Source organism: Protopterus annectens, chromosome 17.part0 (genome assembly GCF_019279795.1).
Source record: "Protopterus annectens isolate FY-2018-M chromosome 17.part0, PAN1.0, whole genome shotgun sequence".
NCBI lineage: Eukaryota > Metazoa > Chordata > Ceratodontiformes > Protopteridae > Protopterus > Protopterus annectens.
The window spans coordinates 402,675,304-402,691,780 of NC_056751.1; the positions used below are offsets into that span (position 1 = coordinate 402,675,304).

Sequence of the window (16,477 nt, forward strand, 5' to 3'; positions counted from 1 at the left end):
AAAATTAAGGTTGTTTCCTACTACATAAGATATGAAAAGTTATTAGAAAATATTTATAACAAATATGAAACAAAATAACCAACCCGAACCCCTCTGGAGTTTAAAACTCCTAACTCGAATGCCATCAGTCACTCTAATCAACCTCCTATTAAAAGCAGCATCCAATCAGCACCTGCCTAAATGTCTATAGTCATAACTATAAAAATAAGGCTTCTCATCAATAACAAACAATTTTTTTGTATGAACCAAATGTATAGATATAATGTGTCAATTAGTACATTGATGACAGCTACATCTTAGGAATAAAGTACAGAATTTTCTTACATTAGTTAGTAGGTTATTAAGAACTACTATGATCTATTAGTTCACTCTTCTGTTTTAAAGTAATCACATTTGATAAGAACCTTAAAAAGAGACTATGGCATTATTTTATTAACGAAATATGGCTAATAAAGGCTGAAGTATGATATATAGTACTGCCATAGGTGATCAGCTAACTGGGACATAGTTGTAAATGAAACACCTAAGGGCCTTCAATAACCACTAACACTGGCAGCTAATAAATACGATGCTAATAAAAGTGATTTTACTAATAATCAACTAACATACTGATTGTTCTGAAAGAAATGAACACTGCATTTCCTTGCCAGAAACCAAATATAGTCATTACTCATCAAGAAGTAAAACCAACAACATCCTGCTAGTTTTCTTATAACCAAACACCCCGGTGCAGTCTCTCATAGAAGAGTGACTAATAAACCTTAAAAGTCTGATCTTCCATTCATTGCATTAATTTGAGTTACCTCAAAGGGTCCATCACCATACTTAAAACTAGTGAAAAGGTCATATTAGTTCAAAGAAGCAAGGTGCTTAAATAGCTCCTGTATACTATATAAAAGCCTTATTTAAATATAATGAGCTTTTTATTATTCAATTATAGCTTATACCATCTTGAATTTTGAAAAGCTATTTCATTAACAAAACAAAAGATGAAAATTTCACATTTTCTAATGATAAACAGATCTAACTATTTTTAATGCACCTGTTCTTACAATATTATTGCTCCCTATGTGGTACATCCCTATCAGCCTGTTACACAAATGCATTCATAAAATAACACTGATAACCTATTATATACGTCTACATATTTAACATTTTGATAAATGCTTCATGAATATTTTCTCAGCAAGTCAATAGTTATAAAAAATGTACATGTAACAAGTATATAAACAGCTTGAAGTGTTATTAAATTTTCCAAAAACGCACACATCACAACTAGTATTTCTCATCAAGATATCGGCACCCTTGTCATACATAAAGCAAATATTTTATGAGAATACTATTTGTTTATAAATACATAAGGCTCATGAATACCTATGATGATCAGAAAAAGTATTTAGGCTACATGCGTAGTATAATCCCTATTTATTTAACAGATTATCGCATATAATGTCTTACAATAAGTTGAAAGTAGCAATCTAGTTATATCTTCTTTCCGTATGCTGTATGAGGAAACAAATGTCAGTAGCTTCCCGGTGAGGGTCAGAAGATCAATTTACTTCCGACACCTTCATGATGACGTTTTAAGAAAGCTCTGAGCTTTCCAGCCGCGATGGATATCACAGTCTCAAGCTCATCGTGAAGATAAAGCTTTCAAAGTTCCGGCGGGAAATAGTAAGTAAAACATTACTTAACTACATATAAGGCAATGTCTCGAGACTCCCTCTATACCGAGAGATATGAGAAAGAAAGAAAAAAAAAAACTTGCGTACACAACACGAAGCAATGACAGCTATCAAGCAAAGCTTCACCACACTATCAACCAGACTCTCCGGTTAATCTCTGACCAAAGCACACAGGCACCACAACATACAATTAACACAAACAACACACGTCTCTACAGTGCTAGAGCACCAAACCAGAGCCTCCAAATAAACACACCAACAACTCGGAAACTACAACAAAGCCTTGCCATTACTCCAGCCACACTGCCACTCACATCCCGAGTCAGAAGTACCATCACTAGCACAGCAATTCTGCAACTATACATCAGGCCATCATACAAGATTCATTTATCAAACAATTAACCATAAATCCACTAAAATACAAATACAGCAATTATAACTAAACAAAAGTTTTCCAACCACTACAAGAACCAAAATCAAGATAAACAAATATGCCCCCTAATGATAAGCACCACTACAAGACATCCGGAAGCATAGATATCAGAGACAGGAGAATCACTGCATCCATGTGAATCAAACCAATAAACATTAAGATAATTTATCTTAAACAAATAGTACAAATGAAAAAAAAAAACCAACAAACGACTATTCTACAAAACAAAACAGACAACTATTTAGTTAACCAATTTACATTATATTAAATATAATACCAAAAGCTCACATGGATGTCCGGTTCCATTTCCCCAACTGAGTGAATCAAGTGCAAATATGTACTTGTTATGATTCATCTTTTGATTTTTTTTTTTAGGGTCAAATGTTTTCCAAGTGTTGTTCTCAGCATTCCTTTTAAGACTAGGACTGGCCCACTCCATTTCATCTACTTTTTCCAGTATGTTATTAGATTTTATACAAGTTATTGCATTGTCTAGGTCGTCAAAAATTTTAAAACCATCTTGATAAAATATTTTCAGTCTTACAGGAAAAAGCAAATGGGTTTTTATTTTATTCTTTTTTAGTTCTCTGACTAAAGGCAAGAAAATGTTCCTTTTTGATAATACTGAAGAAGAATAGTCATTATCAAAGCATATATTGGGGATTTTGCCCACACAGTCTTTAGTACCATTTCCTTATCATGGGCTGATAGGAACTTTACAATAACAGATTTAGTATAATTACTCTTGGTGTTTTTAGATGTCACCATTGATCTATGGGCTCTTTCAATACCATATGAAAGAGCCTCCTGCAGTTCAAGTACTTCAGGCAACCAGGAAGATAAAAATTGTTCCATATTATTTCCCTCTATGTTATCCGGTAAGCCAAAAATTCTCACATTATTCCTACGGGACCTGTTCTCAAGGTCATCAACCTTTGTCTGAAGAAGAGAATTTTGCTTTAACAGGAACTCAACATTATGTTCACTCTCCTGAAGTCTGTTATCCATATCACTTAATGCAGTTTCCATTCCTGAAATCTGCTTCCTCTGTTGCAATAAATCTTCATGTAGAATGTCCATTGGTGAGAACACTTTTCTTTGAAATTGTCAATTTTTATATCCATTCTGTCTATCTTGACACTTAGTTCCAGAATAGTAGTTGGTAATGACTAGTTCTTTTTTTTTTATAGTTGTCTCTTGATGAGAAGACTTAGTGAAGCTCATCCTGTTCTTTTACTGTAGTACTTCCAAGTGTAACTTTGACAGGAAAACTTACAATCTACTTGAAATTTTTTATATACTACCCTAATATATATTTTAAAGAATTAAAATAAAAAAAAACTATCATTACGGAAGTTTATATCAATATTTCCTGTCAATAAAGTTCTGCAAAGACAGAGCTGATAAGAAAAGCTGCTACTCTGTGCTCATCTTGGCCACGCCCCAGCACACTGATTTTTCTGACGATGGTCTTCCGATGTTTATTCAAAGCACTTCTAAAAGTAAACATTATGCACAGAGTGCTGGGCGGGGATGGGTGGTCCTTGCTACTGTGCATCTGATGGGGTAATGTTCTAATACAAAACCAGTCTTGTCTACCTCGCACAGAGTGCTGGGCGGGGATGGGTGGTCCTTGCTACTGTGCATCTGATGGGGTAATGTTCTAATACAAAACCAGTCTTGTCTACCTCGCACAACCTGCTGTTATTGAAACTTGCATTAGGATAACTGGTTTAGAAAATGGTGATGTTACATCGTACGATTATGTACCATATGTATCCCATGTAAGTACATCACCATCTACATATAAACTAGATTTTATTTAATGTCAATATGGGAGGGGGGGGGACTAATACTGCTTAAGGTTGCCACCTTTTCAAATGCCCAAAGTGGGACATTTGTGGTACAAACGGATTTTGCAGGCCGAAACATACCCACAGCCGGTACAAAGGACAGAACCTCACTTTTATGCCTAAATGACAGCTTATTCTTGTAGCATTTTAGTTGCATATTCTGTTTCTAATAACATTTAGGCGTTTCAGATACAGAATAACTGTTTTATGCAACTATTACATAAAATATAGGATATAATTTTGTCCTAAAATCTCAGGACATCTGCCATTTTTACAATTATTTTGCAGGACACAACTGCCCAAAGAGGGACTCGTCCCTCGCAAAGTGGGACAGGTGGTAACCCTAATACTGTCTTAACCCTACTTCTAGGTTTTAAGGAGAGGGCGTGACAACAGTACTATAGAAATATGTCTTACAGTGTTGTACAACACATTTTACATAAATAGTAAACGCTATTATATCAATACTTACTAATCGATTTTTACAAGTCAGTTAACTAAATACCTCACTGATATTTTGCAGTTCCTTAAGATACTAAGCAGCGACTGATGTAAAATAATTCAGATCCTAATTTGTTACAGGCATAGAACTGATACGCATTCACAGCTGCAACTACAAAAACTGCACGAAACCCTGCTAATCTGTGGCATACCACAAGTAATACAAAATAAGCCCCACCAAGCAAATACCTGTATTTTAAATGTGTTCGCTAGTATTGTACTCATGTTCTTACAAATGAAATTACCATTCTCACCCACAGTGTAAACACAACCCTACGATACTTCCACAGAGTCTCTGACGTTAGTGAACAGATGTTTCCTCAAAAGTCATGGATAAGGATTATTCACAATTGCCAATATAGCAGTGATTTGGTGAGCCCTTGCTTACTTGTGGTGCACCACAACCACAAGTGACTAATGAATAATTTAATATCCAACAACACAAACACGGCGATCAAATACTTCCATGAAGTATTTGACTAGGATGAAAAAATACACATTTCCTCATCTTAACACCAAATCTGATATACGACTATCAGAACATCTGAAGATTAAGCCGTCCATATTTAATGTTAAGATGCCAGACAACACAAAAACCTCCATATCAGACAATAGTTTCAAGAGGAAATGCAACCGGATTTTTTTTCAATCACACCATCTAACGTTTAAAAATATACACATGTCTGCATATGCTCACCTATACACATTTAAGGGACGTGCATTCATGTATGGCCTCTGCCCCTCCAATTAGGCAATTTCTGGAGAAGCATTCACATACCCAAACACTGGGGCAGATCTGCGCAGCAAAAATTAAATTAGTTTACACACCGACATTTTAACAGCTGTAAGCACTACTGTCACACTTCTTAAATACCATGACACAGAGCAAAGCACTATGATGTTTACCTTCATATTTAGCCTTGCTCCTCTAAACTCCACTAATCGTTTTTCACAAAGTTAGAGCTGTTATATTTGTGACGCGATATCCGGTAGGGCTGTGCCTTTGTTTCCGTGGCTGAAGGCCCCCAACTGTCTTTACGACTGACGTCATTGAGCGGAGAAAGGGAGAAGTTCAGAAGGGATCTGTTGTCGGTTGTCTGATGTGAAAGGGAATCAATAGCAATGTCTGTTTTGAGTAGTCAGAAATGTGTTATGCTGTTTTCATTCTGTATCAAGTATACTTAAATGAGTACGTTTTTTCAGAACATCTTTATGAGTGTAATAGCACAGAATATTTAGACTAAACTAGTATCTGTTGTATAGAACAGGGTGTAGCCAGAAATGTATATTTTATACTCAAACCTTATGCTGTTGCCCCAACCACCTATCATTTGAAAAATGTACTCAGCTCTCAAAATGCTGGCCCTCTGCATGTCAGAAGGGAACTCTATTTTCAATTGTTGCTACTTGCAACCATAAAATGCCTACTTTACAGGTGCATTCTTTTCAGGAAAGCATATTTTGTATAGCATTGTATAGTATTAGACAGTTCCAAACATTCTGTGCTGCTTGAACTATAAAGTTCAAGAGAGATGCTCAGAAAAAATGTACCACTTGAGTACAGTGAGTATGCCTAGCTACAACCTTGGATAGAACATGCTTATATGATAGGATAAGTACATCTTCAGATAGTTGTTTTATGCTTGTACATGGCAAAGGTTGAAAATAGTGTATCCCTTTCTGAAGTTTGTAGGGGCAACCATTTCATGGTTGAGTATATATATATATATATATATATATATATATTTTTTTTAATTGATAGTTTGGGGGGGGGGGGGCAGCAAGATGAATTTGAGTACAACATACAAATTTCTGGCTGCCCTAGAGCTGGATCATGGTCAAATGGAGCCCTAGGCAGGTTAATAAATCAGGATCCCCAGAGCAGCTCTACCTGCAGCAACCCCCTGCCCCCTCCCCAGCTATTCCAGTCTTCCACTATTTGGCTATTTCTCTCCAGTTACCATAAACATCTTTCAAACCTGTCAGTGTGCATACTGCATTCTTATTTACTTCCACAATGATTACAGATACTGAAATAAAATAGCACAAACACTAATATATATCTGCTAAACAAGCGATATAGCCTGACAGTGAAAACAGAGAGCATGAGCAGTAAACTTCTCTGTCCTTGACACTCACATTTCAAATGGCATAAAACTCACATTTAAAGAAAATGAATCTGGCCAGTGGAGGATTAAATTTACCTTTGAACCATTTTAAACCATAGGCTCCTTGCATACATTTTTAGGGCCATGCTTACATGTACTGTATGTTCATAGGTTCATACTAGGCTATCTGCCCTAGGGCATTTATAAGCCTAGCCAGAATGTGTTTGGCTTTCGCCACCCATTTTAAATTTATTTTGCTATGCCCTTTTTCGAGGTTAGTATACTATGCCTCTGTCTAACAGTGACACAGAAGTGATACCTGGGGTAAACCTACGATCTCCCATCCACTCATCAAGATTCCTCTTGAAGAGAGTCAATGAGGGACTCTGCCTAACCTGGACTGGGATTTTATTCCAGAGTGAAGGGAGCCTCTGGGTTATGAATCTGTCCCTCTAGCATGTCCTATTTATTTCAGTGCTGAGGTTCAAGTCTCTCGAGCGTGTAGCTCGATGGGATTTGGATTTTCTGAGGTGCAGCATGTCCATTAATTCCGGGTTGGACATGGCTTTATACGTCAGGCGCAGATCGCCTCTGAACAGGCGGTATGCCACTGAGTAGAGCTGGAGTTTCTTTAACCGGGCAGCATATGGCATCTGTTTGAGCCCTTTGATCCTCTTGGTGAGGTACTTTTGGGGTCTTTCCAGTTGCTGCAGGTGTCTGGTAAGGTACATCCCAAAAGGGGCATTGGGCCTGATGAGGGATGAGTAAAGAGGCACGATGACCTCCCCTGATCTAGATGTGAATCCCTTCATGATTAGGTGGGCTATATAAAATGTTTTTCTAACCACTTTGGCCACGTGGTTGTCAAATGAGAGACTGCTATCAACTTGGGTCCCCAGGTCCCTAATTACTTCTTCTGTACTTAATGGATTACCACCTATGTGGTAATTTGTTGGCACTTTGTTTTTGCCAAATGGGATGACTATACACTTTTTGGCATTTAGCTTGAGGCCATGGCTCTGGCACCAGTTGTCTGTTTCTATGAGGCCCTTTTGGAGGATGCTTGTGTCGGCTGGAGAGTCGATTATGGCGCCCAGTTTGCAATCATCTGCGAACTTGGTCAGCCACAGTCCTTCCGTGTTGGCCTGTACCTCCGAGAAATATATACCGAACAAGAGAGGTCCCAGGACTGAGCCTTGTGGGACACCACTTGTAACTGGTTTGGAGTCTGACATGGCTCCAGCAATTCTAACCATGTGGGTTCTGTCCTTGAGCCAGTTTGCAATACATCTAGTGACATAGGGGTTTATATTTAAGCTGGTGAGCTTATCTATAATGCCCGAGTGGGGTATTGTATTGAAGGCTTTTACGAGGTCCAGGTAGGCTGTGTGGACCACCTTCCCCTCGTCAATGGCCTTGGTGACTGTTTCAAAGAAATCAACCAGGTTTAAGAGGCAGGATCTGCCCTTAACAAAGCCGAACTGGGTAGGATCCAGTGTCTGTAGGTCCCCAATATCTTTATTTATGAGGTTCATGATGATCCTTTCCATAGCTTTGTAGACCAAGCTAGTCAGGTTTATGGGGCGATAGTTTCCAGGATCCGTTGAGGCACCACCTTTATGGAGAGGGACCACTGTTGCTGTACGCCACTCTTCGGGCACATATCCTGTAGTAAGGCTGAGATTGAACAGTAGTTTTATGTTTGGGTTTAGCTCTTCTTGGAGTTCATGTAGGACGCAGCCCGGGACACCGTCTGGTCCCATTGATGCTGTGTTTTTTGCTTTGGAGAGGGCGGCTCTTACCTGAGCATCTGAGATGTCAGGGGGGGCAGCACTCTGCTGGGATAGATATTTGCCCTTTGGTGGGAGAAGTTTGCGCTGAACCTGTCAGCTAGGATGTTGGCAATGTCTATGGGGTTCGGTGTATTTTTTGTCATTTTGGAATAATTCTGAGCATATCTGGGAATTACCACCCAGGTTCCTAACATAACTAAAGAAAGCCTTGTGATTATCCTTAGTGTCCTGTGCAATTTTTCTCTCGAAGCTGGCCTTAGACAACTTTATGAGTGCCCGTAGTTTTTTGCTAATACTGATCAGTGATGCCTTCCCTTTTTGGGATTTTGCTCTATCATTTAGTAGCTTCCTCCTTCTATTGTATAGTTTGTTTATGGCTGGGGTCCACCAGACAGGACGTCTGCCTTTGGAGGATTGGGTCTTGGTTTTATTTGGGATCGCATGATCCATGCATTCCTGAAGGTGTTCATTATAAAGGATTCTGCGGTCTGGGTCGTATTTTCCACAGGCCCGGGGGCTTTGAAGGATTCCACCTCGGTTTTGAGGAGTGTGAAATTTGCTTTAGAGAAGTTTTTCACTGTGGTTTTCTGGGCAGGGGGTGGGGTCGGGATGTGAATATCCAGTGAGATTAGTTTATGGTCTGATCTTACCAATGAGGGATACACTTCTGGTCTGGAGCATAGAGTCCCCATGTTGGTGATGATCAGGTCCAGTATGTTTTCCCCTCTTGTGGGAGTGGTAACAAGTTGTTCCATAGCATTTGAGTTTATAAATTCTAGGAACCTTTGGGCTAGGGTGTTGGAGCTAGAGTAATGCTCCCAGTCTATGTTTGGGTAGTTGAAGTCGCCCAATATAATGGTGTTTGGAGAGACCTTCATATTTTCCAGTGTTCTCAGGAAGGCCGAGTGGGGTTTCTGGGTTTGGGAGGATGGTCTGTAGCAGGCTATAAACTGGAAGGCCGTTTTACTCACTGTTAGTTGCACATGGATAGTCTCTGATGCTTCGTGCTTTGCCACCAACCTGGAGGTGTGGGTATCTTTGATGAATATTGATACTCCCCCTCCTTTTGTGGTTCGGTCCAAGTTTTGGGGCCGAAAGTCATGGTATGAGGTATAACCTGGTAGTGCTGGGGTGCTCTCGGGAGCCCTGAAACAGATTTCTGTTACTGCACAGATATCGATGTTCTCCATGCTAAGGAGAGTTTCGAGTGCGTGCATCTTGAGGTTTAGACTTCTGGCGTTGAGTAGCATTACTCTTAGTTTCTTATCACTTGTGATACCTATGGAGGTGGGTTTGTCTTTTGAGCTTTGCCTAAAAAAGGCACTATGGGGGTAGCAAGAGCCTTTGCCAATATCCGAAAGCCCAGGGGTGGCAGGTGCAAGCTGTCCCTAGCGAAGCATCGTGGCTTGTCGAGCATATCATCCCAAGCTGACAGGCATTGGATCCCCTTTGAATGACACCAGTACTTAAGCCAATTGTTGAAATTGATCATCTTGTCTTCATATTATGGCATCATTCTTGGTGAGGGTAAGATGCTACTCAAGGTCAGGGTCATACCGGCCTGGGCTACATGCTCAGAGAGCTCCTCTATGTCTCTTTTCATGTAGTCCAGGGAGGTACATCTCAGGTCATTCACACCAGCATGGACAATGACTGAGTCATATTTGTACTTGCCTTGGAGTGACCTGAGTGCTTGTGTTATGTGGTGGATCCTAGCGCCCGACAGGCTGCTCACCGTGACCCTCTCCTTGTTCAGCCTGGTGAGTGGGACGTCAGTGTGCCTGACGATAGAGTCACCTATTTCAAGTGTATCAGGTGTGTTGTTTAGTCTTAAGGGCTGTGACTGTTTGGCACACTGGCTTTGTGAGATATGTGTTGCACTTGTTTTGTTTTGGGGTAGCGGTTGCTTGGGTGTCTGCTTTGGAGGTCTCTGCTGCTTAGGCAGATCTTTATTTAGAGCCTCCGAGTATATTTTTGTGTGATTATGTGTTTGGTTTGCTGTCGTGGTAGGTCTATGTGAGACTGGAATTGTAGTGAGTGTGGTTTCCTTCTCCTCCTGACTGGTTATGCCAGTACTGAGTTGAGAGAGCTTAGCCTCCAGTTTGGTTATATGGTTGCATCTCTCACATGTGTTGGAATTTGTTGGGAGGAGGAGAGGGTTGTCTGTGTACATGAGGCAGTTGTAACATTGCCTCAAGATTCCCAGATTCACCAGCTGGACCGGAGAGGAGATTGACAACTGACCTTTGGACATGCTAGAATAATATTGGGAATTCCTTTATAATTGAAAACAAGGGCCAGTGGGGAGTGAGGGTGTAGTGCTTTTAATTTTTAGTGCTGACTTATATAATTGCTTTAATGAGCAAGTACCAGGTAACTTAAGTGCAATGTGTTACAGGTAACTTAAATGCAAAAACGACAAACAGTAACTTTCTTTCAAGTGAAACAAGGAAATAAGTACAGTAAGCAATGCAGATATCACTAGTGATCCACAGAAGCACTGAGAAGCCACGTATTAGGTGGAATTAGTGTTCCAGGGAAATAACAAGCAAACAAACAACAAGCATATAAACAAAGCTAGATTCAGCAGGCCTGGATCTAGTCTATGCTACAGCAAACAAGGTGTACCAATTTCAGTAAGATATAGTTCAAATATTCAGGCACTATAAACCTTTAACCAGAAATTCCCAGCTCAGAAGGGCAGAGTCCAGCCTCTTCTCCCACAAGAGTGCAGACCACGAACTTTCTTAATGTAAAATAACTGGCCTGAAGCCCAAGTGCTTAAACCAGAACTAATACACTTTAAGAATAACAGACTCTGGGCTCTCAATCAGCAGTTCCCAACTTAGAAGGATGAAAGCTACCTGTCCTGCCACCACAGTGCATGCCACAAACCTTCCTAATGTAAAACAACTGGTCTGAAGCCCAAGTGCTTAATCCAAAAGACTTAGAATGATAGCTACACTTTAATCAAGTTACTACCAAGCAGTAATAAATACAATTGAATACTTTAGAGAATGCCTGGATTAGTGCTCAAGTTACACAAACAAAGTTAGATCCAGCAGGCCCGAATCCAGTCTATGCCACAGCAAACAAGGTGCACCAACTTCAGTAAGAAGCAGTTCAGATATGCATGCACTATAAGCCTTTAACCAGAAATTCCCAGCTCAGAAGGGCAGAGTCCAGCCTCTCCTCCCACAAGAGTGCAGACCACGAACCCATGTAAAATAACTGGCCTGAAAGCCCAAGTGCTTAAACCAGAATTAATACACTTTTAGAATAACAGACACTGAGCCCTCAGTCAGCAGTTCCCAACCTAGAAGGATGTAAGCTACCTGTTCTGCCACTACAGTGCAGACCACAAACCCTCTCAGTGCAAAACAACTGGTCCGAAGCCCAACATGTTTTTTGATTCACCTTCCAGATTGTATTAAATTATATTCCTTGTATAATACAACACCACTTGTTAGCATGTGTTTTAAATTTGTAGTTTTGAACATTCTTCTAGTAAGCATTGAAGCAAAACATATAAACCAATAATGACAAAACTACCCATTTCAGTATATTTCAACCATAAAAGGGCACTCAGACATCTGTCATTACAACCCACGAATATCAGTCAATAAGCACAATCTCTGGAAGTAAAAGTTATCCGAATAATTCCACATTAAAGAGCTCTGTAACTAATGAACAGGTTACTACTGGCATATGCTTAACATTTCAGTGTTTCAGCTACAGATTCAGTGCCTGCTGCCCTTGAAGAATTAATTGCCTATATAACATTAAAAAAAATGGTAAGCTGGTAATATTGCAATAGGGATTGACTGACAAACCAACAAATTCATAGTTACAAGGCATCTCATACAAAGGAGGACACACTCAGGAGTGCAGAACCCCTCTCCTTATTAAAATGCACCAAATAATCAGCAATTGAAAAGGCACTACAATACCAGCACTCCATCTACATAGTGCGGAGAAGCATCTAATCAGTTAACATATGTGAGTACTTTGGAGTCCTCCATAGGAAACCAGTACAAACATTCAGTTGGAGCTATACAGCAAGGGAAAGAACAGGAAACTGTGGCAACTCTGACACAGTGAATGTCGTGGAGTGATACGCCAGTGTGTTCTCATATGAAAGAGCAACAGATGACACAGGGTTTAACTGAAGAGAACATGGCGCAGGAAGATGCTCTGGAACTTTCTATAGAATGATCACAGGAAATGGAGAACAAAGAATGTGCCCTTGGTTTAGAAGAAAATGATCTCAGAGAAGAGTTGCTTGATTTAATAGAGATGGGTAGACATAATAAGATCAATGAAAGAAATAGACTGCAGAAGGTCAATAAAACCCAAAGAGTTAGAAGTTTGATAAAACAAATGAACACAGTAATTAGGACTGTTCATAGAGATTCGTGTGATATAACAGAAGTAAATAGGATACATTAATATGCAGCCAAATTAGTAACCGATAAAGTACTACCATAGGAATACAGGGTAGTAAGGGAAAGGACAGGGAGAAAATGAATGCCACCATGGAAGTATTGAATAGAGAAAACTATAAAGCAATTAAGACAAGAAGCGTCACTGTTAGAAGAGTATAGAATAGGGAACAGATCAAGAAAAATACTCAAAAAGATAGACATCATAAAAGCAATGCACAGTATTATAATAGATCAGAATTTATCATGCACTATCGTAAATAATAAACTAAAAATATCAGCACAGGCAGAAAAACTTAAAAGATACACAGATAAATATAAAGGAAAAGTACAAAATAAGCAATTTATTGATGACCCAAAAAAGTTTTATAGAAAATTGGGAAACAAGGTAAAAGAAATTGAAAGACCACCAAAAAAAAAGAAGAAATAGATACATTTTGGAGAAATATTTATGAAGATCCTGTGGAACAAAACAAAGATGCTAAATGGATAGAAGAAGTAAAAGAAAGAATAGGAAGTTCAATATGTACAGGATATGAAATGGGATGAAGTAACATCCAATGAGATTGAAACAAAGTTAAGAAAAGCCTCTAACTAGAAAACCACAGGCCCAGATGCAGTACCTAAATTCTGGCTAAAAGTATTAACATCTTTATACAAAGATTTAGCCATGGGTAAGAACTATTTATATGTGCATTCCAAACAGACATCAACCTGGCTAAAAACAGGAAAAACAATGGTCCTACTTAATAGTAAACTTGCAAGCTACCCTAAAAACTATAGACCAATAACTTGCCTTCTGACTATGTATAAACTATACACTGGAATTGATACCGACAGAGTTTATAATCATTTAGAAGAAAACTCAATTATGGCAAGAGAACAAAAGGTTAATAAAAGAAAGTCATATGGAACAAAGGATAATTTGTTGTTAAATAAAGTCATAGTGGAGAACTGTAAAAAAAGGGGAAAAATCTAAGTATGGCATGGATAGACTACAAAAGAAAGTATTAGACAGTATCCCACATTCATGCCTAAAAGATTGCTTAAAAATGTATAAGATACACCCTACACTAATGAACTACATCACAGCAACCATGAAACACTGGCAAACAACTTTGCAGTTAAGCCATGATAAAGGACAAATTATTATTCCAGGGACAGAAATTCAAAGGGGGAGATTCCAGGGTGACTCTCTGTCACCACTGCTCTTTTGCCTTGCCTTTAACCCATTAAGCTGTCTGCTTAACAGATTAGATCATGACTATAATTTGGCTCCCAGAAAGCAAGAAAGTGTAAAAACTTCTCATCTTCTCTTTGTAGATGATTTAAAATTGTAAAGCATATCAGATGAGGAACTGAAAGCATGACTGCAAGTAGTCAAAACTTTTTTCAGATGATATAAGAATGTCATTTGGTTTTGATAAATGTGCAAAAGCAACCTTTAAAACAGGAAAGCTGTAGCACCAAGAAAACATCAGTTTGGGACAGGAATGTGATATAAAAAGAACTTGAGCAAGAGGGAGTGTATAAATATTTTGGAAATGATGAAGGATCAACAATAAAATATTAACAAATGCAAATAAAACTCAGTAAGGAATATTTTAGAAGGCTTAAATTAATCCTGAAAACAGTGTTGACCTCTAGAAACAATGTTCAAGCTGTAAACCAATCTGCTCTTCCTGTCCTAACTTACAGTTTTGGAGTGATTGGCAACCCTAAAAGGTATTAGATAGATTAGACAGGAAAACAAGAAGGGTATTCATGCCCATCAAATGATTTAGAAACATCAGTGCATACCAAGATTATATTCCCCATTCCAAAAGAGGTATGGGTCTCCTTGAAATTGATTACATATATAGATCTGCAATACTGCATAATATCTGCTGACCTCACAAGACCCAAACATAGTGAAAGTTTTGAAACATGAGGAGAATAAATCTAAGATGACTTCCCTGCTTAGTCTAGCAGAAGCATATCGGCATCAAACGAGAATGAAAATCAAACCAGAAGTAGATAAAAATCAGGCCAAAAAACAAAAGAACCAGTATAAGGTGAAGGATCAGATGAGAAGGTAAGAAATGTAGAAAATACATAAATATAATTGCAAGTATAGAAAACTCCTGGAACAACCTCATGTTGATCAAGATCGAACATAGCAATGGTTAAGGAGAGGCAAATTCAAACCGAAAGATGAAAAGTTAATATTGGTGGCCCAAGTTAGTGGACTACGTACACTTTGGTTTACAAAGTCTATTGAACATGTGGGAGAAACAGACACATGTAAGTTTTGTAAAATAGAACTGGAAACAGTTGCACACCTTGTTGCTGGTTATGACATACCAATGGCAGAAGGACTGTATACTGAAAGACTGTTGCACTGGTGATTGTGCAAACATTATAATACTGAAGTAGCTGAAAAACACTGGAAACATGAGCCACAAAGCATCACAGAAAATTATAAAGTCTACATCACATGGTACTACCCATTACCAACAGTTCAAAAGACAGATGTGAGAAAATCAGATATAGTGGTCCATGAAAAGAAGACAAAAGTAGCATTGATCACTGAAATCCCTACACCCAGTGACTACAGTGTCTTACTTACAGAGAGTCACAAAGTCATAAAATATCAAGATTTGCAGGCAGAAATGAGAGCAATGTGGAAGAAAGATACCCAGACTGCTCCAGCAGTAGTAGGAGCCACAGGTCTTATAAAAAAGAATATACAATCGTATTTAGATATGTTACCGATGCATGTAACTCCATACGAATTGCAGAAGAAGTTATTACTGGGCACACTGTGGGTGCTGCAAAGAGCACTTCTGACTAACATCAAAGATTGAAACAATACTAATTTCATGAAGTTTAATCATGCTTTGACTTAGGAATGGGGTCCATTCCCATCACGGTATTAGAAACCCAAAAGATTTGGAGAAATTAAAAAAAATGTGGAAGTAGAATCCACAGAGTTCTGCACCAAAGGCAGCTATGCTACTAACACTGCTTTCAAATTATACAGCACAAACAGTGACTGCTATTTACTAAACAAGACAGTTAGTTGCACATTGAAAACAGACTTAGCATGAGCAACAGTAAACCTCTCTTCCTTTGAAACTCAGAATTCCATGAAAATGCACTGAAACTCAATTCCTTGAAAATGCATTGAAACTCATAATTCCCTGAAAATGTACTCAAACTCAAACTCACAATTCTGTCAGCATTCTGATAGTTGGTGTAGAGGATTCAGTCTCTTGTCTCCAAGCTCATAATTCCCTAAGCAGTCTGGTAGTTGGTGTAGAGGATTCAGCCTCTTGTCTTCACTGAAACTCAAAATTGATTCAGCAGTCTGGTAGTTGGTGTAGAGGATTCAGGCTCTTGTCTCCTGTAAGCAAGTAACAGGGTCAAGCCTGATTAAGTTAATTGACTAACCTGCCCCCCCCCAACTAGGGCATTATATACCATATCTCCATACCTCTCAACTTCTTAGTTCCCTAGTTACCTCAGATCTTGTTTGCCACCTTTGTAATAAAAAGTAGGATAAGTGACAGACAGGTACTGAACCTCATTTTCATATTTTTCTTCAATTTGTCTAAGATTTTTCTCTTTCTATAGATAGTTCTAATTATTTAGACTGCATTTTCCTTATAGTGAATAATTTC

The 16,477-nt window shown here is 38.7% G+C and overlaps 1 protein-coding gene across 5 annotated transcripts in view; it reads right to left on the reverse strand.

Annotated features, from left to right (window-relative positions):
- The window catches only part of BTBD10 (BTB domain containing 10), a 1,432,231-nt gene that overhangs the window by 1,250,652 nt on the left and 165,102 nt on the right, over positions 1-16,477 (reverse strand). The window contains exons 1-2 of one of the 5 annotated variants that reach the window (XM_044059095.1): positions 5,379-5,482; positions 5,170-5,268 (exon numbers count right to left, since the gene is read on the reverse strand). The exons of 1 other annotated variant lie outside the window; for it this stretch is intronic. In XM_044059095.1, coding sequence (XP_043915030.1) covers positions 5,170-5,198 — 29 coding nt within the window. In that variant the 5' untranslated portion in view covers positions 5,199-5,268; positions 5,379-5,482. 3 more of the 5 variants (XM_044059096.1, XM_044059093.1, XM_044059094.1) reach the window with 3 other exon arrangements.